Below are 25,537 nucleotides of genomic sequence, written 5' to 3'. Positions count from 1 at the left end.
GCCATCAGTTGGGAGTCAGATCGACGGGAGGCCTGAGGATGTTTTGCAGGATTGTCAGAAACATTTGATGAACTTCCCCCCATCGGGATAAGCCTGATTTTTAGAGCATTTTACAGCACTGGGACTCACCCTGGATTGAATCAGCCTTCTATTCATTCATATGCTTTAATAATCCCACTCTTCCTCTATCTTGTCTCTCTCTCTCTCTCTCTCTCTCTCTCTCTCTCTCTTTCTCTCTCTCTCTTTCTCACTCTGTCTGTGACTCATCAGTACATCTCTGCCAGACATATTGTTCCTGACAAGGCAGAGCCCGTAACGCTAAATATTTGATCATGTTCTTCAGAGTGTAAATACAAAGGCAGGGGAGAAGTTTGGGCGCTCAGCTTCGTTTGCATTCCTGACTTCATCTCCCCCTCACCGCCGCGCTCCTCTGATCCATTCTGCTGCCAACAGGACCCGAGGAGGCAGCCAGTCATTTCCCAGTCGACCCAGTTTGAGGGGATTGCATTTCAGCTGGGCCATGGCAGCCCGGGCTGCACTTGCTACCCTGTTTGCAATGCAGAGCTCCCTGGAATTAGCAGTGTGTTAGTCCAGTTCCCAATGCAAGGAGATGGAAGAACAGCCCTGCGTATTCCTATAGCCACTAACTTTGATGAATGTTCCTGTCTGACACCAATTCCATAACATAATTACTCAGCATGCCTTCAATTAGCTCACGATACAGGGTCAAGATTCCAACATTATTTCATAGCTGACCCATCTGATCATTCTGTTATTATAGAAGGCAGTAGTGCAAGATTAGTAATGAATAAAATATATCTATCTGAAACTATCATAAGTCATGAGCCCCTAAAAATGATTTTCGGTATAAATGCTACCCTCTGTCTGTCTGTGTACACACTGTCTACATTTGAAACAGCACAGCAGAATTCATCACTTCTCTTTAGAATGTTGTGATGGTAATGGGCGGCCCAGGGGGGGGCCCGGGTTGAGTTCTCCAGTCTCAGGGGCTCGGGGGTGCACTGTGGCTCTCACAGCATTCTGGGAGTCCTGTCCCCATCACCTGATGCAGCCGTTCTTTCCTCCTCGCTAGTCTTCCCTTGCTAATCCCTTGTGTGCAGCACTGCTCAGAGAAGCTGACACATTACCAACCAACTTTACACTCGCAGAACAGGCTTACTCTTAGAGACAGCGTCAGAGTAACAGAGAGCCTGAAAGAGAGAGAGGCTTGGGCTTGGTCAAGCAGACCCTTATATTCAGGGTCGTTTTATTTCCAGTGAAACCAGGAATGAATAGGGGCAGTAGTCAATGTCGTGGCTCTGTGTGATTTAGACTATCTATATTTCACCAAAAAAAACCCTGCCAATGTTACTGCTTCCTCTCTACGAAACAGCCTTAGTAATCTTTCCAACAATGCATATCTGATCTCTATCAGGATCTGCAGTCGCATGGAAGAGCTTGCAGATAGCCAACTTCACTTGTCAGGAAGAATATCTTTTTTTTTCTTCTTCTCACAGCGCGTGCCGACTTTGCCCTGCTGTCGTTTATTCAAAGTGCAGCGACGGCTCCTCCATTACCCAGCGGGGGCGGCACGCTCACCTTCAGGATTAATTATCCAGAGCTGGCACCGGCCTGTTTAAAAGGGTCAGCTGCTCGCTGGCGGGCACTTAAACAGCGGCTCTGACTCTCCGTCAGGAACACAGCGACAGAGAGGTGAGGGGAGGCCGTCTACCACCGCCAATCAAAATAGGGGCTTCTACTGTCCTGCTGAAAGAAATCATTTGAAATATTCCCCTCCAGGCAGGCAGAGTTAAGAAACCAGGGAAAGCTGTTCTAGGATGTAACCTAGTTAATAATAACAAGGCTAATACTTACTTCTGTACTAATACCGCATTGAACACAGCAGCACCAGACGAGATGCAATGCAGCTAGAAGCTCACAGTCCAGCTGCACATTGTGGTTCTGAAGCCTTTGAATAAGATTTAAACCAAACATCTACCAAAGAATCTACTGTGGGTAGTGGAAAAAAATTCAAGATGTTTTGTATGTTTGCAGTTATGCCAAAGATAGATAGATAGATAGATAGATAGATAGATAGACAGAAGGGTGGATGGATAGGTAGAGAGAGAAATAGATCGATGGATAACTAGATAGAAAGATGGCTGGATAATGGATGAATAGATCGATAGATTCATGGATAGATAGTTTGCTAGATGAAGAGTTGAATAGATAGACCTGGGATTGCAGTGTTGGCGGGGGTGACTATTTTCAGAGGTGGGGGGGGGGGGGGGAGGGGAGGGGGAGGGGGGGTGACACTGCCACTGCTTTGATCAGCCGGCTGGCAGAGGCAGAGGAGGAGGCAAGTCTCTGCACAGCCACACATACTGGGGTTTAATAAGACAAAAAAACAGAAGCAAATCAAATCAAATGAGGAATTCATATTAGAACTGAAGAGAGTTTGTGTGGCTGGAGCGTTTGATGTTTAGATCTGCAATCTGCTGCAGACTGAATTCATTTTTTTTCAGGGAGGTGATATACTGAGTGACAGAGTGACACTGCATCCTGCTTACTGTGCTTTGAAATGAGGAATGGGGCCAGGGCAGGAAATCCTGCCAAATGTTGCCGTTCATTTTCCTTTGCTTGCAACTGAGCACACAGTGCCTACCGGTGGATAGATGCTGTAACTACAGTTTTTGTTAAACAAGCTGTCAATGGGGGTGGCACTTTTCATCTACCAAGCTGGCCTTTAAGCTGATACACTTTTTATCAACTGCCCTTATAACCTATTCCCATTGTAAAAACACAGCAAAGTGTAATACAGCTTGAGGAGGCTGTATGGTCCAGTGGTTAAAGAAACAGCCTTATAATCAGGAGGTTCCTGCTTCAAATCCCAGCTCAGCCACTGACTCACTGTGTGACCCTAAGCAAATCACTTAACCTTCTTGTGCTCTGTTATTCGGGTGAGACAATGACACATCCTAGTCTTGTATCTTGTAAATGCTTTGTGATGGTGGTCCACTATGAAAGGCACTAAATAATAATCTTTATTTTTATAAATGGAAACATGGCAAAGCACAAGTAGGCTTTGTAAAGCACAGAGAGGTAAATGCAAAGTATACTGTGCAAGTTTAAAGCTGTACCGTAATTCACGAACCGGTTTCCACATATCCATCGAGAGGAACTCCCTCTGTGCTCCTTTTCTTAACTAACACAGTCTTTAAAAGACAGCGCTGATAGTCGACAGGGGGGCTCTGAAACAGCTGGCCGACCTGTGGGGGTGCCCTGCTGAGCAGGAGACACTATATATATATATATATATATATATATATATATATATATATATATATATATATATATATATATAATATATATCTATGACTTGGATTGGATGAATTCAGGCAAGGCATGAAAGCGGTGCCTTCTGGATCTCCCCGAGGCAGGGGGTGATCCTGTCAATTACCCAGCCTTTATACTCGGCAGCTCTCCTGTCACTCTGTGCCAGTTGACAAACTGACAGCGATACCCCAGCCAGCATTCCATTAGCAAGGCTCACTGAAGCACAGGGCCTCTGCTGCTCTTTCATGGAAATACCTGCTGTTATGAAAAAGTAGACTTTCTGCTGGTTTAAAAGCACAGTTTACACAGCGCTGCAGTACCTGTGCCTGTCAGGAGCTTTTCACTGGTCCAGTCAATCACTGACAGGCCTGTCAAGTGCTTCTGTGATGGACAGCAGTGTGTGATGCAGTGTGGGTGTCTCTCTCTCTCTCTCACTTTCAAGGATAACCTTGAAAACATCTCTCTCTAGAACATCTTCTGATCTTCAACACAGAAAGGTCTCCAGTAATAAAGCAGACTGTGCCAGCGCAGTCGGCTGGCTTTAATTGTGTTTGTGGTAAATGAGGAAGCCAGGGTACACCAGCAATCAAAAACTGTTATTGACTGCTGTGTAAAAGTATCAAATCTCATTACAAATAACAAACCCAGCAGTGTAAGGGAGACATACAGATCCCTCTCTCTCTGTCTCTCTCTCTCACTCTCTCTTCCTTTCTCCCTCTCTCTCTTTCTCTCTGCTTTCCTTTGTTCTGAAACTTCAAAAACACCCCATCTTGTTATGTTGATTCTTGTAATATACTTATACTTAGCAGTTGCAAGAGTCTGCTTCCGCTAGTCTTTTTTGTCAGTGAACTGTAAAAGCTATCAGCTGCAGACAGGAGGGAGAGAGAGAGAGAGAGAGAGTGAGAGTGAGAGAGAGAGAGAGTAGAGGGACAGTGCTGCTTCCTCAGTGTGGGCTCCCTGCAGAGTTTGCCTGCAAGGCTTGTGATTCCACTTGTGAAAGCAGATGCAAGTCTTCGCCCCGTCTAATCTCCCTGCCATCCCATGAACATTAACTTGACATTTAGAAATATTGTTCCTGAAAGCCATTATCTCGCTGCTGCTGCACTTTTCAATCTTTTATTTTGTTTTGTAGATCTCTCTCTCCCTTTTGCTTATCTTACAACAACATCTGACGATTTACAAGACCAAAAAATAAATGCATTTTGAAATTCTGCAAGGCATATCGAATCGAGAACAAGAGCCATTTATTGCTCACCTCGACGCTCCCTCCCTCTCTCCCAGCGCCTAGCCTCTAGACTGCGTTCCCTCCAGTCCTTTGGCTTTACCTGTTACAGCCTGGCGTTTAGAGCTGTACTGGGAGGCAGTGTAGCCTAGTGGACAGTACTGGGAGTCTGGGAGGATGGACCTAACCCTCCTCTTGAACTTCACTGCCACCCGATCCTGTCTCCTTGCAATCTTTGCTTAACCCTTTCTCTTCAAGCGTCTGGGAATAGTCCGTGCACAGACATACAGTGCGCTACATGCTCACAGTATTTGAAGGTGAAGCAGAGAGCACATATCGACCACAGAGCAGCACTGAAACACATCTTTCGCCAGGAAGGGCAGGCTGTGAAACTGAACTCTCTGTGGTAACGCCAGTGGACAGAGCTGGGAGGCAGAATGTTGCACTGAGATTTGATCCCGCTATTCCTCTATTCTGAGCAGAACGGTACAGTACCCATTTCTACCAGCAATGGCTCTTCTACAATCATTGAATCTCATCGGAAACAATTGGTTTGAGTGGGCATTTGATATTTAGCCTGTGTTATCGCAGTTCTCCATAAGCGTCTACTGGATGCTACTAATAACTCCCTGTGCTGTGGCGCTAGCACAATACAGCTCACTCCCCTGTCCTGCACGCTATCTCTCTATCAAAGCTCATGTACTGTGCGTGCTGTAGATTATATGAGACACCACTGGGGCCTGCAGTAGCCTATAACGGCTCTGTGTCTTGATTGTATCAATTCAGTGTTTAGACATCAGGATGGAAACTGAAGCAACACAAGCTTGCTCTTCTTTCCTTTTTTTTTGAGAAATGGGGCTGGCAATGAAAACAAGCCGCTGTATTGAATTTCAAGCAGTCTGAAGATGAATGTGTAAAGGCAGCTGTGAAGGAACACGGCCTGACTCAGCTCTCTGACGGAGAGAGGTGGAGAGACAGACAGGGGCGATACCTGTGGTGTTTGTTACCCACACTGGAATTCCAGAAGCTGCTTCTGTAGTTAACAAGCGACACACCAACCTGCCCTAGTCTCTGGTCTTCTAGTCCAGTGCTTTTAATTTTCCAACCATGCAAGGGTTTTGACGCATATCTTTTTCACTGAACAATTTTTCCATTGCTTTATATGGGGAAAAAACAGCATCCTCATATCGGGCTATCACGCATTTGTGTCTTCCATAGGTCTCTGTGTAAAGACTATGAGGTTGCTATGTGTGAAAGGGTTAAAGTGCCTCATTTACATCTTGCTGATCCGAAACCCGGTACACAGAACTGATCTATAACCTAGAGTCCGAGCCACACTGGCACAGTGAAATAAATAGACTAGGCAAGGCATTTTGAGTAAGATACAGTCAGGATTCATGTACTTCAAAAAATCAGGGGCAGCGTGTGTGTGTGTGTGTGTGTGTGTGTGTGTGTGTGTGTGTGTGTGTGTGTGTGTGTGTGTGTGTGTGGGAGTCGGTCTCCAGGTCCCAGTTCAGTCCCTGATGGTAAGGAAGTGATAGATCTCCTGTTTCCAGAGCTGCAATGGGATTGCACATTATTATACACTGTAGTGGGCTTATCTAACTGTCCAGGGGGTGCAGAGTCTCAGTCCACTGTCCAGGGGGAGCAGAGTCTCAGTTAACTGTTCAGGGGGGGCAGAGGCTCAGTTAACTGTCCAGGGGGAGCAGAGTCTTAGTGCCCCGGGATTGATCTGCTCTTCCAGTTTATATTTTGTTTAGTTTGATTTCATCTGTAGAGACAATAAATACACACTCTATCTCTCTCTCACACACACATGTGCAAAGCCCTTGAAAAAATGCATGTGGATGACAGATGAATGATTCTATAGAGAAAGTGATAGAGAGAAAGTGTGTTACAAGTGCCCCTCCACCCCCTCCCCTCACACCCTTGCTGATTTGGTATTCATTGCGTTCTGCATGCTATTAATCAAAGAGGAAGTGTAACACTAGCACAGCAGGAACGCAGCTGGAAATCAAATCAGGGACCCAGCAAGCTTCTCCAAAAGAGGTTTGAAGGGTAATGCTAATGTTAGGTTTTGCATAGGCTTCAGGAGGACCATTTATTTAGCATGTAGTGTAGTAAATGAGGACAGCATCTTCAGCAAATTGAAAAATAAGAAACTAAAACTAAACAAAAGGTTTGAGCTGAGCGGAAAGTGCAGCAGTGCTTTGCTGGTCGAACTGTTTGAAACTGAGTGCTCCCAAACTACCCTGAAGAGAGGACTTTGCAAACTCAGTAATCCCGGTTTGTTTGAATTGCTGTTTTTAAAATGCAGTGTTCAGGTTGCTTGAGCGAGAAAGCGTCTTTCACTGGATTTCACTGAAACTCCTCTAGGCTCCGCGTTAGCCCATTTGTGAGGGTGGGAACCCAGTCCAAACTCAGTTCAGCAGAATCACTGGTGAAAGTTTGTTTTATAATCCTGAAGCAAAAGCTCAAGGAAAAATCTAATTGGCTGTGCTCCAATGATCATCCTAGTTGTGCTCCATTGGTTACCTGTGATCTTTATCATGTCCATGAAGTATACTGGACCTCACTGAGCCTGCTTGCCCATGTGAGGTCTGACCAGATCACTCTACAAGAATAGGGATACCATATGACTCCATGTTCACTGGGACAGTGCATGCTTTTTAACTGGGACTGCTATGCATTCTGGGAAGTGTAGTCCTGCTGTGAATGGTAGCCATTTAGAAAACGTAGTGGACACAGACCTGCCCACTTTCACTTCTATAAACTGAAGATACCTGACCCTGCTGTCGCTTTGCTTACTGTTAGAGATCAGGGGTGGAAATAAGACTCCCAGTGCATAGCAGTTTGATCCATTCCTGGTTTTTCTATTAGTTTAATAAGATACACCTGAGCTTGTTATCTATACACTGTGGCTAATCAAGCTCCTAGTAAAACCTGGAATGGGTGAAACTCTGTGCAGTAGGAGTTTTATTTCCATCCCTGGCAATCATAGGTCCTGTTTTTCACCGTGCTGTAATGACAGGGCAGTGCTTATTTATATTATTGAGATCAGAAAGGATGCTATTGTAAGAGAGAATCCAGGCTTGCTTTGATTTACACATTTTAGAACTGAGCAATTTTTAAAAAGCTGAGACAGTGTTCACATTGTGCAGCCAGATCAGAGTGTAGCACAAACATTTCATAGTAAAATAACTGCAGCATCAAAATGCATTTGAGATAAAGAGGAATGAAGGGTCTGTACCTGACTCCGTACATGATAATCTCCCGCTCTGTGTTTGCTCCAGTTTCACATTTTCCTATTACTGTTACATTGACTTGCACGCCCCTAGAGAATTTCAACACAACCTGAAGAGGGGAAGTGAAGAATCTCCACACAATCCTGAGCCGTATTCTGGAACGGCTGCAAATAAGGCAAACACTCAGAGTTTTTAAGTGTTCTCCAGTTGTTGCATTATTTAAATGTGTCTTTGCACCTGATCCGAAATAAATGGGAGAGTGCATGTGCGTGTGTGTGCGTGCGTGTGTGTGCGTGCGTGTGTGTGTGTATCTGTGCGTGTGCGTGGAGTGAAGAGGGCAGGTCAGGATTCAAAAGCTCCAGATGTGCCCTGCTCTTGACCTGCAGTATTAAAAGCTTTCTAATAGCATGGCGGCTGCTTAGCAGAAAATAAACCACACCCCTGGGGATGCTGAATGCTGGCATACAGAAAGTCATTTTTAGACTTTTAAAACTAATCTGGAGTTTAATCTAAGAAGAAGTACATTCTGCTTGCTTGTTTTACATTCTTAAAATTGTACGCTGTTTAATGAAAAAAATGATACAAATTCTGCACTGTGCTCAGAGCTGTCAAAGACCTGAAGAAGCTCTTTATACAGAGTGTCTAAAAACAAAACGAAAATATTATGTCAACACTTGTTACCTGAATGAGTGCACCATAAACTTGCAGCATTGTATAATATATTATATTATAATATAATCTTTCTGCAGGGTTTCCTTCCTGTCTCACTGGAGAGAACAGGAGAACTCCATGGTCATTAACCTGCCTTGCCCCTTTGACGGCGCTCCCTGCTGTAACCGTGTCTCTCCCTGTTGTTTCTCCAGAGGCGTTTGACGTGGTGGTCTGGCACGCCCTCAACTACACGGCGCTGCTGTTCCGGGGGCCGTGGGCGGGGCTGGAGGGCGAGGCGTGGGGCCCGGTGACGCAGCTCTTCAAGCACGTGTCCCTCTACATCCTGGGCTTGGACACCAGCGTGGACGACATGGTCAACTCCTTCTTCGACAGCCTCTTCCCCGCGGTGTACCGGCGCCTGCTCAGCGGGGCCGCGGGGGGCTCCAGGGACCAGCCCTCGGAGGAGTGCCTGAGGGCCGCGCGGAGGGACACAGGGGCCTTCGGACCCCTTCCCAAGCTCATCATAACGCGCATCTCCCGCTCCCTGCTGGCGGCCCGCGTCTTCTTGCAGGCGCTGAACCTGGGCATCGAGGTGGTCAACACGACGGACCACCTGCGCTTTGGCAAGGACTGTGGCCGCACCCTGCTGCGGCTCTGGTACTGCCCGCACTGCCGGGGCCTGCTGGAGGCCAGGCCCTGCCTGGGGTTCTGCCAGGCTGTGATGCAGGGCTGCCTGCTGCAGGTGTCCGAGGTGCAGCCCCACTGGCAGGGCTACATCGAGGGGCTGGCGGGGCTGGCGGGAGGCATGCATGGGGGGTACGACCTGGAGAACGTGCTGCTCAAACTCCACACCCTCGTCAGGGATGCCGTGCTGCACGCACACAGGAACCGGCTGCATCTGGCCACCCTGGTGAGTCCACCCACCAGAGGGCGCTTCGGCCTTTCCTATATCGCTGCAGGGGTTCTTGCATCAGGTCTCTATAGAGGGTGGGGCCTGTACTGCGGGGTGTCCTGGAAAAACCTGATAACCCACAATTTCATTTATTTTAGGTAAGCTGTCCTTGCATCCTATTACCAATACAATTTCCCAGGAAGTTTTTCCACCACATAAAAAAAAAAAAAATGTCCCGAAAATTGTTTTTGTTGGTAAAATGTATCGACTCAGGTAAATCCTGAAATTGTAGGGTATCACATTTTTCTGGGAGACCCCCTCTTACACTATGGCTGGTCGGTATTCTCCTCACTGAATTGTGATTTCAGACACCGGGTATTAGTTTATGCAGCTGGGAGAGCCTGTGATATACCTTCAGAGTGAACTCTGTACCAGGGTCATCGCTCTTCCAAATCCTAGCCATGTTCCTACATGCAATAGAGCGTGGTTAAAAGGGCACCAGAACACGACTTTCTCTCACACGGCAGCAATGCAGCCCAGTCCTGATCAGCCTGCTGGCTTAAAAACACACTTGCAAAATTATTTTTATTTTAATTAACTATTAATTTATTTTTTAAAGTCTGAACTTTTGACATGAAATCCCTTTTCTCCCAAGATTACATACAGCATGCTGCTAGAGTACTTAACATCTCAGTTATTCACATGCTCTGTTTCATTACTTCAGCAGCTTTGCTTTGGAGTGGAATTGTCCTTACACCAGTTTGTGAATGTGAATGACTGAGCGAGTGTCATGACCGGGAATAACACCCAACAGGGAGATGCAGCTTTTATATAGTAATGCTTAGTGGCCTTTTTGTGACCAGCTCAGTTCAGCACACAATCTCTGACAGTAACAGGTCTTATGCCTCTCTATCTCTCTCTCTCTCTTTCCCTCTGCCCCCTGCATCCGTACTGGGAAGCTGCATGATTTATGAAGCTCTATTTTTAACAGCTATTGCGCAGAACAGAGGAGAAGACTTGAACACACGTACACATGGGAGGGAGTCCGGCAGTCTGAACCAGGAGACAGAGCAGCGGAACTCTGTGTGTCAGTGTGTTCTGTGCTAGCATCCCAGTCTCTTCTGTATCCACACTCGGAGCTCTGCAGATCGGCACTCAACCAGGTTCTGTACCCAAACCCTTGGGGGTAAAAGTTTGAGATGCGGTAGGAAGTTCTGTATATCTGCGTTCAGGGCAATAGACACGACTCCCGAAACTCAAAGGAAATCAAAAGAAAAAGTTACAGTTCTTTGTGGTTCTGGTAAAAAGGATATTTATCTTTCTTATTTTGTTGATAATGAAGGCCCTGGGGTACCCAGTTCTGTATCTTGCTTCATCCGCAATTCCAATAATACATGAGTATTGCAACAAGCAACCACAAGAGAGAGAGAGAGAGAGAGACATTGTCTGCAGATGAAATCAATTTGTAAGGAATTATTACAATCTCTCCTTTCTCCGCACGCTGCAGTCGGCCAGTTGGTTAATGAGATTTGAAACCTCCCTGGGGGCCCGTAGCAGCGGTTTTATAGCCAGTCTCCCCCGCACAGGAACCCGCAGAGCTCTGTGTCAGCGTTTCCTTGAGGCACCATAGCTCTGCGTACCATCTAAACCTGAGAGAGGAACTTAATTACATCCTCTTGTCCTCAGGGTTAAAGGTCAGCTGTCTCCCTCAGCCACAGAGAGCCTCACTGATACAGAATTAGATTTGAAATTAGAGTTAGTCATTACTAGATGAGGGGCTGAAATCTCCCAGCTCCTGTGCCTTCCCTCAAGAGCTGGACTTTGAACCTGATTCTACAAAACTTTAATTTCCTTCAATACCAGTTCCACTGTACTTTCCCTCCTCTCGTTGTACGTGATTTTAGCGGTTCTTCTTTCACTTTGTGTTTTGACCTTGTCAGATCAAATCTCTGCTCATTGTTCCACTCATTTTCGATGGCTGAAGGACACGTGCAGCTGCACGCCTGTCTCATGACATCAATTCTCTTCTCAAGCTGATCTGCTTCCAATTTATAGCATATTGGGCCTTTAACAAAGTAGATAATGCTCGTGTTTGTGGCGTCACGTCGCCATTCCAAATCCTCAGACCCTTTAGAAGACTGTCTTTCCAGACAGGGCTGAGAGTGCCACAGAGAAAGGCCTGTTCGGAAGTCTTTAGTCTCGATTTCAAAGTGGGAACAGTCCAGCCTGCGTTACCAGCTGGTCCCTGGAGAGCAGAGCCTCACAGGTGACCAGGAACACGAGGGGAGATCAGATAGGATCTGCTGGGTAAACACAGCCAGGTAGTGGGAAGAGACTGTGCTTGCCCTTGCCCAGACCTTGTTGAGAAGCGTTACTGATCAGGCGCCACGTGTATAGTCACTCATTAAATTAGGGAATACAGACACAGCCGAGGCAGATTCATTACAGGTTGGACACAACGCTGGAAGGACTCCAGTCGGCTCAGAACAGATCATGATTTAGCTAGTTCTCAAAAAGGCAGTTCTAATAAACTGATGTGTCAAAACATAAGTAACTTTGCACCATATATCTGTTCATATGTATTAAAAAAAAAAAAAAAATTACCAAAACACAGCACAGGACCAAGGTCACTCAGGGCTTCATAAAGTAATAGGGACAGGACCGATCTCACTCAGGGCTTCATGAATTATCAACAGAACTTCAGCATCCTCTGCGTTCCAAGGAACCCTGATGACAGCGAGCCTCTTGTCTTGGTCTCCCACCACCATTCTGCCTGCTTGCTCTGTCAGCTGATTGGCAGGGGGAAGCAGCACTGATGTAAAACAAGCACAACAGCGCCACATATGTGCATCACAGCGGTACTGCAGCTGCCTGCCATGCAAAAACAACAAAACCAAATAAAAACAGAGATATTAAAGTACCTGGTTCTTGGAATTATTATTGATCAACATTTCTGCCAATAGTTGCAACGGATGAAACAAAAATGAGAGAGAGAGAGAGAGAGAGAGAGAATTAAAAAACATTTGTGGCTTATCATGGTGTAGATAGAATTAACCCCTTAATTGACTGAATTACCCTCCCCCTCCGGTTTCCATTAACCTCAGTTTCAGCGCTCAGTTTCGGCGCTGGTTTTTGAATCTTTGTTTTGAAGCTGGCAATGGTTATCTGGTCTCTCTATCTCTCTCTCTCTCTCTCTCTCTCTCTCTCTCTCTCTCTCTCTCTCTCTCTCTCTCTCTGGTTTGACAATGCATCAGTGATAATTACAGTGACTGACTGGGCTTTCCTCTCAGGATTCTAGAATGAACGTATTAAAACTGTTGCCGTGGAAATTTATCTCCCGTATCCTGAAAAGTGCAACAATGTAAACTTTTATTCCTGTCATAATACCGCTGATAGCCTGACTAACAGCAATAAATGGAGTCTGATGGACTGTTTTAGTCATAGTGTCTTTAAAGCAGTGTCTGTGTGGGCTTGTGGACTGGGATGGAGGCAGTGTGGCCCAGTGGTTACAGTTTATAGACTGGGAGAGAGGCAGAGTCATTTAGACAATGAAATCCACTAATCCACTTGTTGTATAACCTTGAACCTGCACTCTGTCCTGCAGCACCAGATTTCCTAACAGCACTGAGCCCTGCAGCAGCCCCAACCCCTAATGAACATGCCGAGCTCAGCCAGCTTGCTTTCTTATCATGAATCATTATTCAGTGGGGAGGATGTTCCAGCATTCAATTAGGAGAGCAATACAATTAGTTGTTAGTGCTGTGGCAGATTCAAGCCTGTAATAAATCCCTGGAGAAATTAAAGTGGCAAATCGTTAAACACAAGCAAAACATTAACATGCATTTGCATTTTAATTACACCTGGAGAGAGCGTGTGTGTTTGTCTCTTACTGATAGAGGTTTATGAGGCGTTGTGCACAATGGCACTACGCTTCAGAGGGAAGGTCCTTATTCCTCCTCTTGCTGTATGGGACTTTGGGGAAAACAAAGTGTAAAAAGCCAAGCTCTCGAGTCAGAAGTCTTTATTCCCCCTTAGTTTTAAGAAGAGAACGGGTGTTTGTGTCTTTTTATTTTACTTCTTGGCTATTTACTATGTACTTCTCTCCCTGTCCCCCGCAGGTCAGCGGTATGTGTGGTCACTCCCCACAGCGGCTAGCTCACTCTGTCCACTCCCCCGAGGATGGACCTGCTCACCAGCGTGGGCTCAAGAGCCCCCCCGTCGACCCTCACGAAACACTGGCTGGACGCAGAAGGTACGCTGCACTTCCACCACACGACCACCAGGGGGCAGAGCTCCCGTGGGTCAGGGTATTGAGTCTAAAATCTTAATAAAAGAACTTACAGCACATTGACTGTCAAATACATGCTGTTAGCATGTGGTGCTCCAGCCTCACAATCACTGAAATGCATGCTAAGTGCAAATATGACCACTTCTGTCATGCATGCACATGTGTAACATGTTAAGTTTCCTATCTATGTATCTAAGTTTTAACAGGAAAGCTTCTCCATCCCATAGAGTTTACACAGACTGTTTTAGACATGCCAGCAAATTAAAACATGGTAACGTTGTGACTCCTAACCCAGGTTGTTTGTGTACCCCAAGGGAGTTCATCGACACCCTGCAAGGGTTCACTCATTTCTACAGCAGCCTGCCGGAGGCGCTGTGCAGCCGCGAGTCTGCCATGCTCAACGACTCCCTCTGCTGGAACGGTCAGGACATCGCGGAGAGGTGAGAGAGCCAGCCTGCTGCTGCTGCAGCGTTGAGGGGAATCTTCCATTGAGTTAAATGCAGGAGCAGAGCTGCCCATGCACAAGGCTTGCATTCAGGGGATTGGGAGAAGTGTTCATTCATGCATCATGCAGGCCTTGTACAGTACACGGGAGAAACAGCCTCTCTTACAAAGGAGCATGGCATGAACACGGGTAATTCAATCCACATGATAACAGGGCGGAATCCAAAATGAATCAGAACACTGGATCACAACATATTCAGCTGCCATTCCTGTGGGATTCAGTCAGGATTTATTATTTTCAAGTGTTACCGGTTTAGTTTATTGAAAAGCTGACTAAATAACAGCAGCTGCACGCTGCTTCATACGCTTCCAGATCATGAGAAATGTTGCATGTATAAAAACACCAATTAGCAGACTTTTCAACCCCAGTCAAAACCTTTATTAGGATACTTCAGAAGAGGTCTGGCAGAGTTCAATGAGCCATATATGCAAGCATGGCAAATCACATAATAATAATAATAATAATAATAATAATAATAATAATATATCCAGATACTTTCAAGCTCCCAATTCCCTGTTCTTCCACGTTCAGTAAATTCTGTGGGTAATCTAAGAGGTGCAGTGCTGCGCTGCAAGGTGAAATATCTGTTTAATGAAGAGCAGTGATGAAGTAGATGACGGTAGTGACTGGGCGCCTGTGGGGGGTTCATTAACGCTGTGACCCTGAGCAGCAGGAGCGCACCCCTCTCAATACCTCTCAATGTCAGTCATACTGGTTTGGAATCACAGTTAACAGAGTGCTGGGAATCAGCCCAGGGGCCAGCCTGCCCTGCCCAGCTTCACCTTGCACGCAGTGTGAATCCTTTCCATCACTCTGATGTACTGTTGTGTGAGTGTTTTTGCTAGGGGCAGGTGTTTGAGTAACGGATGAAAGGGATTGGATTGAATCACTCTGCTGTCGTTTGCTTGTCTTCCTCTCTTTCTTTGTCTCGTTTCCTCTTTCGCCCCTATCCTTCTTTTTCTTCCTCCCTCCCTCTCTGTCCCATTCTCCTTTTCGCTCTCTTTCTACCTTCTTATCTTTCACTCCCTCTTTTTCTCTCACACCACTCCTTTCTTTCTTTCTGTCTCCCCCCCTCTTGCATTCTCTCCCTCGCTCTCTCTGAGACATGCATGCTGGCTTCTCTCATCGGCTGCTATTTTAAGATGCATGTTGGCAATGAAAGACAAATCGCCTTTGATAATAACCGATATGGGGGTGGGGGGAGCTTGGTTGAGCAGTATAGAGTGCACTGGCATCAAGTCTGCTGGTCTCATCTTAGCTTAACAGTTGTACACAACTCAATTCAAAACTATTTGCAAGATCAGAAACCCACAGCAAGTCTTACAGCAAGTCCTGGGTTTCAGAACTCTATTTGAACGATTCCAGTTCTGAAACCCAGGACTGGGTGCCACGCTGGTGTGAGTTTCTAACTGTGCCCGTAGACCACTTCCAAACAAAGCTCTGGCACCTGAGCTCCGTTCATAAAGTTCAGGAAGAGAAAAAAAGAAAAAAGCCAGCATAAAGCTGATTGTGGAAATTACGCTTTGAATAACAAAGCTGGCACAGCTGGTGTCTTTGTCATGTTAAAGTCAAAGCGGGCAGTACAGGTACTCAGGCTTTGATCTTCCCTTTTTATGTTGATTGCAGAATTATATATATATAATTCAAAAAGACACAAGTGAAAGCAATCAGAGACTCCAGAGGCATCGGTACACTGAACATCCAGCTGGACAAGCGTTCCTGTGGGAGCCTCGTCAGAGCTGTTTAAATCAGACACGTCTCTGTCATTGCTTAGTTAGCATCCCTCCACCTCTTCCTTGCCCTCTATCCAGAGGTTTTCAACCTTCTCTTTCACTGAGCAGCCTCATCTTCTGAGAGCAAAGCGCTGAAAGGCATTCCTTTATTTAGTGTGCTCTGTGAAAACAGCAAAGCTGTGCACTTTCACCTGAGGAAATGCTGATTCTCAAGACTGACACGTACCCTTAATCGCACATCCTGTCTGTGATTACACCCAGACAGAAGTTAAAGGAACATTTCCCATGGAATCCACTGGGTGGCGCTGCTGGCATTGTGAGAGCAGCCTGAGCCTGCATTGATGATGAGGATCATGTGTGAGATCACAGGGATTCAGTGTCTTAACCGTTTAAACACAGGTGGGGTTTTTTTAGCATGTCAACACCAATCGTAATAAAAAGCATTAAAAAATATATCTTTCAGTGCTGAAGTATTGAAGGCTACTGAAGGTGCCATTAATAAACTTGGGGCAGGCTAGAGGTACTATAATACCCCCCTGTGAGCGTCCCATAGTTAAAGGGTTCAAGTTAATAAATAATCAAGCGCAGCGTGTTTCTTGCACAGAGCCACATGTGGCTTTCTGTTTGGTAATTATGTTAGCAGCAGTGATTCAGGAAGTTGTCAAGGAAGCGACAGGAAATCATGGAAGGTGTTTGAAGTGAAAGACCAGTTGAGAAAAGCCAGTCAGAGCAGGGGAAGAGATTCTGATTCCTCTAAAACAGCCCTCCTAGGGGTTACATGTAACTAAAATGATCAGGTGACAGCAAGCTGGCCTATGGTACCCCCCCTCCCGCAGCGTCAGTTAGATAACCAGTTGAGGGCACATGCTCAGGGGTATTGCAGTTCAGAGCAGATCTCAACCACACTGCATAAGCAGTGCGTGGGAGTTCTGTAGACCAGGAGGAGTGCAGGACAAGTGAAGCTCTGCCTACTGCTTTTACTGGGCTTTTCTCTGAACAGGTCACATACAGCAGGGGTGTCCAGACCTGGCCCTTCCAGTCCTGGTCTTTGTTCCAACCCTGTTCTAAATTGTTTAATTGAACCAATCAAACCTCCACCCAGACACTGAAGTCGTTCATTTTCTCATTTTACCTGTTAAACCTGGAGTGGAGTGGCCCTCCAGGACCGGGATTGGACCCGCTGACATGCAGTGTCCAGGTCTGACTGAAATACAAAATGATACAGAAAGTGAATCGGAACAAGGAGAAGAAGAGGAAGAAGACGACAAAGATAGAGCTCAGATAACTCTGACATTCCAAACCCATTCCAAGGTGCGCTCAGCTTCCAGTCCAGCATTCCACCCTCTTAAAGAAGCAGTCTTTGTTGATCGGTGGTCTCGACAGACAGGACATCTAATATGGGTGATACAGATACACACTGACACGGGTGTGTGGGCAGATGGCCTTTCTGTTTAGGTGGTCTTGAACAGCAGGTTTGACTCAGAATTGATCTAAACCGCAGTGGGTCTAAATAAAAGCTCACAGATTCACCAGTCAGCAGGGTCCTAGTCTAATGATCTCTGCAGTGGTGGTATTGAGATGCGGCTATGTCCTCTGTTTAGAGCAGAGCAGAACAGGCTACTTTGTTTTATACTTGATTTGTATTGTTGTAACCCCTGTCTGCTGTCTGCCCTGCAGATACCCTCCTCCGACAATGAAGAAAGTGCAGCCGCACAGCCCAGACACCAAGCCCAAGGCACTGGAGCCAGTTATCAACCAGATCATCGACAAACTGAAGCACATTAATCAGGTACAGCCCTGCTGCATACCTAGCAAGGTGTGCGGCGATCACTCTGATACCATGCCAGCATGACTACACTGCCTCTGCTCAGTCAGGGCAATAACAAGCAAGGAGCCCAGGTGAATACCCTCTCGCACCACGTGGGGACTCACTGGGGTATGAAAGGCGCTATATAAATCAATCTATTATCTCACATGACACATAGCTGCACACCTCAAACACATGGCCCAATATGATGGGGTGATAAACATGCCTCGTTGAACCCAAAATGAGATTATCGAATCTGAAGGAGAAATATTTATTTTTATTTTAGATCAGTAGATACAGTGTTTCATCTGTCTGCCTTCTTGAGTGCACATTAACCTCACTCCCAGTTCAGTTACAGATCTTGACTTTACCAGCAGTGTGTTCTGCGCACGGCATGGAATCTGTACACTGGATAAGATGCACTGGAATTGTGACAAATCTGCAGCAGTGATCTGTTTATCTCTTAAAGGTGGTTTGCTGTGTCTTGTCTTGCTTTATCAGGGTTTTACCAGCATCATCAGATATCTATGCTTTAACCATGCTTCTCTCTTCTATCTTTGTCACCTTTTAGTTAAAGATTCAATAAACAAGAGAGACTTTTTTTATGCTGTCCCGTCGCTTTAAGAGCGTGCTGCGTGCTGTATTGTAAGCACAAGGTGAGCAGCGCTATAATGGCGTGCTATCAGTTTAGAGCTGAGTGGCCGAGAGGCATTTCTGTTGAACGCTGCAGGATGGATGACATCCTTTCAAGTCTATTAAATATCAGCTTACCCGGGCTGGCTTTCACAATATTGTCTTTGACCAATGCCACAAGGTAATGTTATAGCTGGTGCAACTGGCTTGTGTGAGGGTCCCAGGGGAGCTCAGGTCTTTGTGTTAAAGACACAGTGAGGGTATTCAGCTCTCCCCAGCTCAACCAAAGAAAAGGACCCTGTCTGAAACAAGGAACGTTGTGCCGGCTGTGTGGTGCTAGCAGCGAGCAGCACTGGTGGTTTGCTGGTTTTCAATAGAGAAACTCCCTGCTCTTGGGTGTCTGCAGCTGAAGATGGGCCGGCCCCTGCGCCAGGGAGCCTTGCTGCACTGAGAACAGGTGAAAAAACAGCTGGAATGAATGAGCTGTTTGATCCTAACGTGCCTCTCCCAGACTCGGAGCTTCACCCAACAGCAGGACCACAGCTGGTCAGTCATTCTTTTTACTTTTACTGTATAAATACTTTTTATAAAGTACTGCCTGGTAAAAGAACAGTTTGGGAAAGTTTATTGAAAACATGTTAAAGCCCAGGGAAGCATGGTAGAGCACAGGAGAGCAGGGTACAGCACAGGGGAGCAGGATACAGCACAGGAGAGAAGGGTACAGCACAGGGAAGCATGGTACAGCACAGGGAAGCAGGGTACAGCACAGTGGAGCAGGGTACAGCTCAGGGAAGCAGGGTACAGCTCAGGGAAGCAGGGTACAGCACAGTGGAGCAGGGTACAGCTCAGGGAAGCAGGGTACAGCTCAGGGAAGCAGGGTACAGCACATTGGAACAGTGTAGAAGCAAAGCTAAGCACATATATTAATAAAGAATAGGAAAGCAGGTTGAAATCATGGGCAAGCACATTCAAAGTGAACATGGTAGAAGCAGATGATGAAAGCGTATGGGAGCCCCAGCATGGTGAAGCACAGCCCAACATGGTAGAAGCAGTAAAAAGAGGAGCAGGAAGTGTGTGGCCACATGCATGTGGTTCACATCCAGTGTAGCCTCGTTATACCCCTGCAGCAGTGGGGAGCCACGATTAATGAGAATGACATTTGCAAGTGAAATGCAATTATGTGGGTAATGGAGGCCACAGCCATACAGCTTTGTAAATCTTCACTGCCCACTAACCCCACCCCAGCGCGGGGACAGGGCCTCTCGTTTAATGAAATGGTCCCATTGTGTGCCGCAAAGGGTCTGTCCACACGGAGAAACGCTGACATCCCCAGTCACTGTAACCATGCAGTAAGAGTTATTAAATATGAACATGAACGACATTCACCTGTCTGTCTGAGCGTGAGCACGCACACTGTGGGGAGAGGTAGATACCAGGCTGCAGTGCACACTCTGATAGCCAGGGGGCGCCACAGTTTACCCAGGACGCAGAGTGCTGCCGAGCTGTGTGTTGATTGAAGCCAGCGCTCATACCCCTCTCTCTCTCTCTTTCTTTCTCCCATTTCTTCTCTCCCTCTCTACTTTCTGCCCTCCCTCTATCTCTCCACTGCTTTCTGTGTTCCCCTCCCTTTCTATCCTTGGCTTTCTCTCCTTCTCTCACCCTATCTCTCTCATTCCATTCTTCCCTGTCTCTCTACATTCTTCTCTCCCTCCTCTCACTGTCCATACTGTTCTCTCTCTCTCTCTCTCTCTCTCTCTCTCTCTCTCTCTCTCTCTCTCTCTCTCACACATGCTGTTTCTTTTCCTTCTGTGTCTCTCTGCTTCCCTCCCTGCCTGCCTGTCTCCCAGTCTAATTAATAGCAGGCTCTGGGAAAGTTTCACAACGTCAGGTAATGGAATTCAAAGAAAAACGCAAAACAAAAAAAACAGAACCAAGCTGTTCAGTGTTACCGCCAGCTCTCAGCATGGCCTCTACTAGGACTATCTCTCTATCTGTCTATCTCTCTATCTATCTATATATCTAGTTGCGCTGGTTCTCACTCTGTCAGAGCAAGCAGGGTTCATGAAAGCTCTTCCACCCGAGGTTAATCTGCAGGCGTGCGGGATGCAAATCTGCCGCTAGGTCCCGTATAATTGCCTCCCAATTACTGACACAAATTTGAAATCGTTTCCCAAAAATCGATTTTTAGTTTCGGGCCCCTCTGGAGATTTCATTATTTATTTTTTTCAATTCCAACACCCCCTCTCCAGATCAGGGCAGGGGGTGTTGGAATTGAAAAAAATGAAGTTTGAGACCTAAAAAACAATCCTAAACTGACCCTTTATCGCAGAGGGGGGCTCCGTCACCGGGCAGAACTTCTCCTCTTTAGGAAGTGCGAACATTTGGGCACATGTGGGTTGGATTTCCCCAAAGCAGCTCTCCTTGTGTTCAGAATGCCCTGACAAACCTCTTCCACCACCCACCCTGTACTTTAAATACTCTGCTGGTTTTTGTAATCCTAATACACAGAGAGATGTGTTTGATCATACATTTTGCTCTGTTCTCTTCACTCAAATCTCCTTTTTCCCCTCTCTGTCTGCCACTCACCCATCCCCCTTCTCCCACCCTCTCTCTCTCTGTCTCTCTCTCACTCCCCTGCCCTATCTCCTGCTGGTCAGGGGTTACACAGAGCACTTGAGAATCGTGTTCCTTCTAATTAGTCTGACTCCTAATAGACCCTACAAGTTTCACCACAACCCCCCCAGGCCCGTGCTCACAATGACCCCAGTGCCTCACACAGCTCCTGAGCCACTGCTTTCTAGCTGGTTAGCCATTACACTGCCGGTACACAGAAACTACATCTTATCCTAGACAAGCAGGGCAGCATGACAATGAACAGTATTGTAAACACGAGAAAGCAATAAACTGAAGTGAAGCAGACTGCTGTTTTGGTAAAAGCATGGCAGAGAAGCGTCTCTCTCTCTCCTCTCTCTCGGTCTATCTCTCTGTCTGCTGTGGCTCAGGGAGGTGGGTGGAGGGTCATGCCTCAGTCATGCAGGGTGGAAATAGGAGCCCTATCGTGGGTCATAGGTCAGGTTTCCTGTTTCCTGCCCCGGCTGGTTTTCTGTGGTTTTATTGTTGAGGTCGTTTTTTGATCCGGTTAAGAGAGTCAAATTCAAACAGGCTTTGGGGATTCTAATTGAAACTGTAGACGTGGGAAAAAAGCAACTCCTGCCTGCTTTGCACGCCCGGTCCCTGGCACTGCAGCTCCGATGCTGCACATTTCACTGAAGAATTGAACAGATAGCAGAAACACCCTGCAAAACAAAAGGCTTGAAAAAGATGTTCTGTGTTAGACAGGGCTTCCTTGTTAACGCACTGTATGACTTAAATATAAAATAAAATCTATTGAGAACACTGAATTAGTGAAGGGCCCTCACACAGGTATGTACAGTTTACTGTGAATTCATAAATCAGTCAATTATGGAAGCGAGGAATTACAAGGCAGCACTATTTTACTGGAGCTGTGTTTAACACACATGTTGTGTGTGGGAGAATCCTGACAGTTCATTTCAAATGAGTGTAATCTGACCTCTAGTTCTTCCAGAGGTCCCTGGTTTATTACCCCTGGCTCTCTGTCTGCTGGACTCCCTTGCAGTTATTAGTGTTGTGGTGCTGATAAATCCCCCAGTCACAATGCACCTGCAGGCACAACTCTCTTGTTTCACCCAGACTGACCTCTGACCCTGGTGCCAGAGCCCCAAGTGACTCACATGACCTGCTCTTCCTCATATCCAGTTACAGAGCTGCCATACCTCATCCCTCCCCTAGGGGAGCTGTCTGTTACAAACCTATTGCATTTGAGTTCTAGATTGACTGTGTTCTTAAGCTGTTAAAAAAATATTGTCAGGTCATTTTTTGTTATTGTATTTTATTACCCTAACCTAGTTTGAACCGTATCAATACGGAAGACCATAAAATGATATCATCACAATGCAACCTTTTAACAGTGGTGCACTGACATAGTCACAGACATACAGAGACACACACAAAACTTGGAGACTGGAATCCAACACAGACAGGAACCAGACTCTCTGGTACCTGTCGTTATTTATGTGTGCGTGTGTCTTTGTGTGATGAGAGATTGCATGTTATCTATGTGCGTGTGTCTTGTGTGATGAGAGATTGCATGTTATCTATGTGCGTGTGTCTGTGTGATGAGAGATCGCATGTTATCTATGTGTGTGTGTCTGTGTGTGATGAGAGATCGCATGTTATCTATGTGCGTGTGTCTGTGTGATGAGAGATCGCATGTTATCTATGTGCGTGTGTCTGTGTGTGATGAGAGATCGCATGTTATCTATGTGCGTGTGTCTGTGTGTGATGAGAGATCGCATGTTATCTATGTGTGTGTGTCTGTGTGATGAGAGATCGCATGTTATCTATGTGCTTGTGTCTGTGATGAGAGATTGCGTGTTATCTATGTGCGTGTGTCTGTGATGAGAGATCTCTTGTTATCTATGTGTGTGTGTCTGTGTGTGATGAGAGATCATATGTTATCTATGTGTGTGTGTCTGTGTGATGAGAGATCGCATGTTATCTATGTGCGTGTGTCTGTGTGATGAGAGATTGCATGTTATCTATGTGCGTGTGTCTGTGTGTGATGAGAGGTCGCGTGTTATCTATGTGCGTGTGTCTGTGTGATGAGAGATTGCATGTTATCTATGTGCGTGTGTCTGTGTGTGATGAGAGGTCGCATGTTATCTATGTGCGTGTGTCTGTGTGTAATGAGAGATCGTGTGTTATCTATGTGCATGTGTCTGTGTGATGAGAGATCGTGTGTTATCTATGTGCGTGTGTCTGTGTGATGAGAGATTGTATGTTATCTATGTGCGTGTGTCTGTGTGATGAGAGATCACGTGTTATCTATGTGCGTGTGTCTGTGTGATGAGAGATTGTATGTTATCTATGTGCGTGTGTCTGTGTGATGAGAGATCGAGTGTTATCTATGTGCGTGTGTCTGTGTGTGATGAGAGATCACGTGTTATCTATGTGCGTGTGTCTGTGTGATGAGAGATTGTGTGTTATCTATGTGCGTGTGTCTGTGTGTGATGAGAGATTGCATGTTATCTATGTGCGTGTGTCTGTGTGTGATGAGAGATTGTATGTTATCTATGTGCGTGTGTCTGTGTGATGAGAGATTGTATGTTATCTATGTGCGTGTGTCTGTGTGTGATGAGAGATCGCGTGTTATCTATGTGCGTGTGTCTGTGTGATGAGAGATTGTATGTTATCTATGTGCGTGTGTCTGTGTGATGAGAGATTGCATGTTATCTATGTGCGTGTGTCTGTGTGTGATGAGAGATCACATGTTATCTATGTGCGTGTGTCTGTGTGATGAGAGATTGTATGTTATCTATGTGCGTGTGTCTGTGTGTGATGAGAGATTGCATGTTATCTATGTGCGTGTGTCTGTGTGTGATGAGAGATTGTATGTTATCTATGTGCGTGTGTCTGTGTGATGAGAGATTGTATGTTATCTATGTGCGTGTGTCTGTGTGTGATGAGAGATCACGTGTTATCTATGTGCGTGTGTCTGTGTGATGAGAGATTGTATGTTATCTATGTGCGTGTGTCTGTGTGTGATGAGAGATTGCATGTTATCTATGTGCGTGTGTCTGTGTGTGATGAGAGATTGCATGTTATCTATGTGCGTGTGTCTGTGTGTATCCGAGTATATCGTATAGCAAAGTGGAGTTATCACAGACTGTAAAGCACGATAATGAACTTGCTAAGCCCAGAAACATGGAGAGAAAGCGCAGGAAACTACTGAAGATTCTGCAGATTGGTTTTACAGTCGAGGAGTGGGTAGGTGGGGTGCAAATAGCTGGGATGTAGGGTCAAATGATCATAATATATACATATAATATGAGGGAGGGGCCCGCTGGACTCCAGCCTGCCCTGGCTCTGGAATCTCAGCTCCCCGCTGGTCCTGGCAGGCAGTGCAGACTCTTGGGATAGCAGGTCTGCTTCTCATCACGGCTGGAAAGACTCCCTCCTGCCAGCAGCACTCCACACAGCCAGTGACGCCACTGCTTATTTAGAAGGGTTTACTGCATTCTTCCGTATTTCAGCTTTCTCTGCACGGTTCTCTTCTGATCTGAATTCTACAAAGTAGCTTACCCACCTCTTAAAACCTGCTAGCCTCTGCATTACTCTGTGTGCCAGGTCTGTGCGTCCCTGCTAGAACACTGCTTTTTTACAGTGGAGCTGAGCTCAGCCACAGTTTAGCTGCATTGCTGTCTCCTGTAATGAGTATGGTCCGATAATATAGCCAGTCCTCTGGTACTGCTGGTTGGATCCAGCGTTTATTATTGTGTGTTTGTTTGTCACACTCCCAATCAAACCCATCTGAAGTCATTCATTAGAAACCCAACAAAACAAAAATAAGACAGAACAAAACAAAAATGAAAAAAAAAATAATAATGCAGCCTCTGGGAAACCCGCCAAAGTGTTATCGAACGTGATTTCTGCTAAATTTTCTAGAGAAACAAAAGCTGGAAATTCCAGGGTTGATATTGTCACTGTGCCTGTTCAGTGCTCAAAATCAGTCCCTGCCCTCAAAAAAAACTCCCTTGGGCTGCTAAGAAAACGTTCAGCTTCCCAGTGATCAGGGGAAATGCAGTGAAGCTGCTGAAGAGAAATGGCTCTGAACCCTGTATTTGCAGCACCTCCAATCTGAGCCAGATATTCGTGTTCAGAGGGGATTGTTTTTTTTAGGTTTTTTTTGCCAACACACAATCAACTAAGATTTCATTCCAACAATTTAAAAAAGAAACAGCAAACTGTTTTTGATGCCATGCTTGTTGCAAAGCAACATCTTTACGTGTCAAACCCTTCGCTTACTGAGCTGTCAGTGTCTTGTATATAAAAAAAGCAAACTTTTCACAGCAACAGCTTTGTGTGCACTGCAGACGAAACGCTTGCCTGCTTCTTTACCTTCTATCTTTGCTTGAGTATTTTAAAGTTGCAGATTTAAAAAAAAAAAAAACTTTGTAAACTCAAAACCAGACTGGAAACCACCCAAAGTGTTGCTCACAAGAAGCTGCTCCCTTTGCCAAAGACTCGACGGGGTCCCTGTGACACTGTGGCTGGACCACGGCACTTGCATGCTTTCCTTTATGAAGGGAGTCCCTGGCTGAATGCTCTGATTGTGTGCCTGTGTGTCAGATCGTTACAAGCTGAC

At 46.0% G+C, this 25,537-nt stretch overlaps 1 protein-coding gene across 1 annotated transcript in view; it reads left to right on the top strand.

The window, feature by feature from the left end:
* The window catches only part of LOC121295366 (glypican-3-like), a 58,824-nt gene that overhangs the window by 14,500 nt on the left and 18,787 nt on the right, over positions 1-25,537 (top strand). Inside the window, exons 3-6 of the mRNA XM_041219886.1 lie at positions 8,667-9,364; positions 13,465-13,598; positions 13,949-14,074; positions 17,550-17,661. Coding sequence (XP_041075820.1) covers positions 8,667-9,364; positions 13,465-13,598; positions 13,949-14,074; positions 17,550-17,661 — 1,070 coding nt within the window. The remainder of the gene's footprint in view (positions 1-8,666; positions 9,365-13,464; positions 13,599-13,948; positions 14,075-17,549; positions 17,662-25,537) is intronic.

Source organism: Polyodon spathula, chromosome 20 (assembly GCF_017654505.1).
Source record: "Polyodon spathula isolate WHYD16114869_AA chromosome 20, ASM1765450v1, whole genome shotgun sequence".
NCBI lineage: Eukaryota > Metazoa > Chordata > Actinopteri > Acipenseriformes > Polyodontidae > Polyodon > Polyodon spathula.
This window is presented reverse-complemented; position numbering and strand designations above follow the sequence as displayed.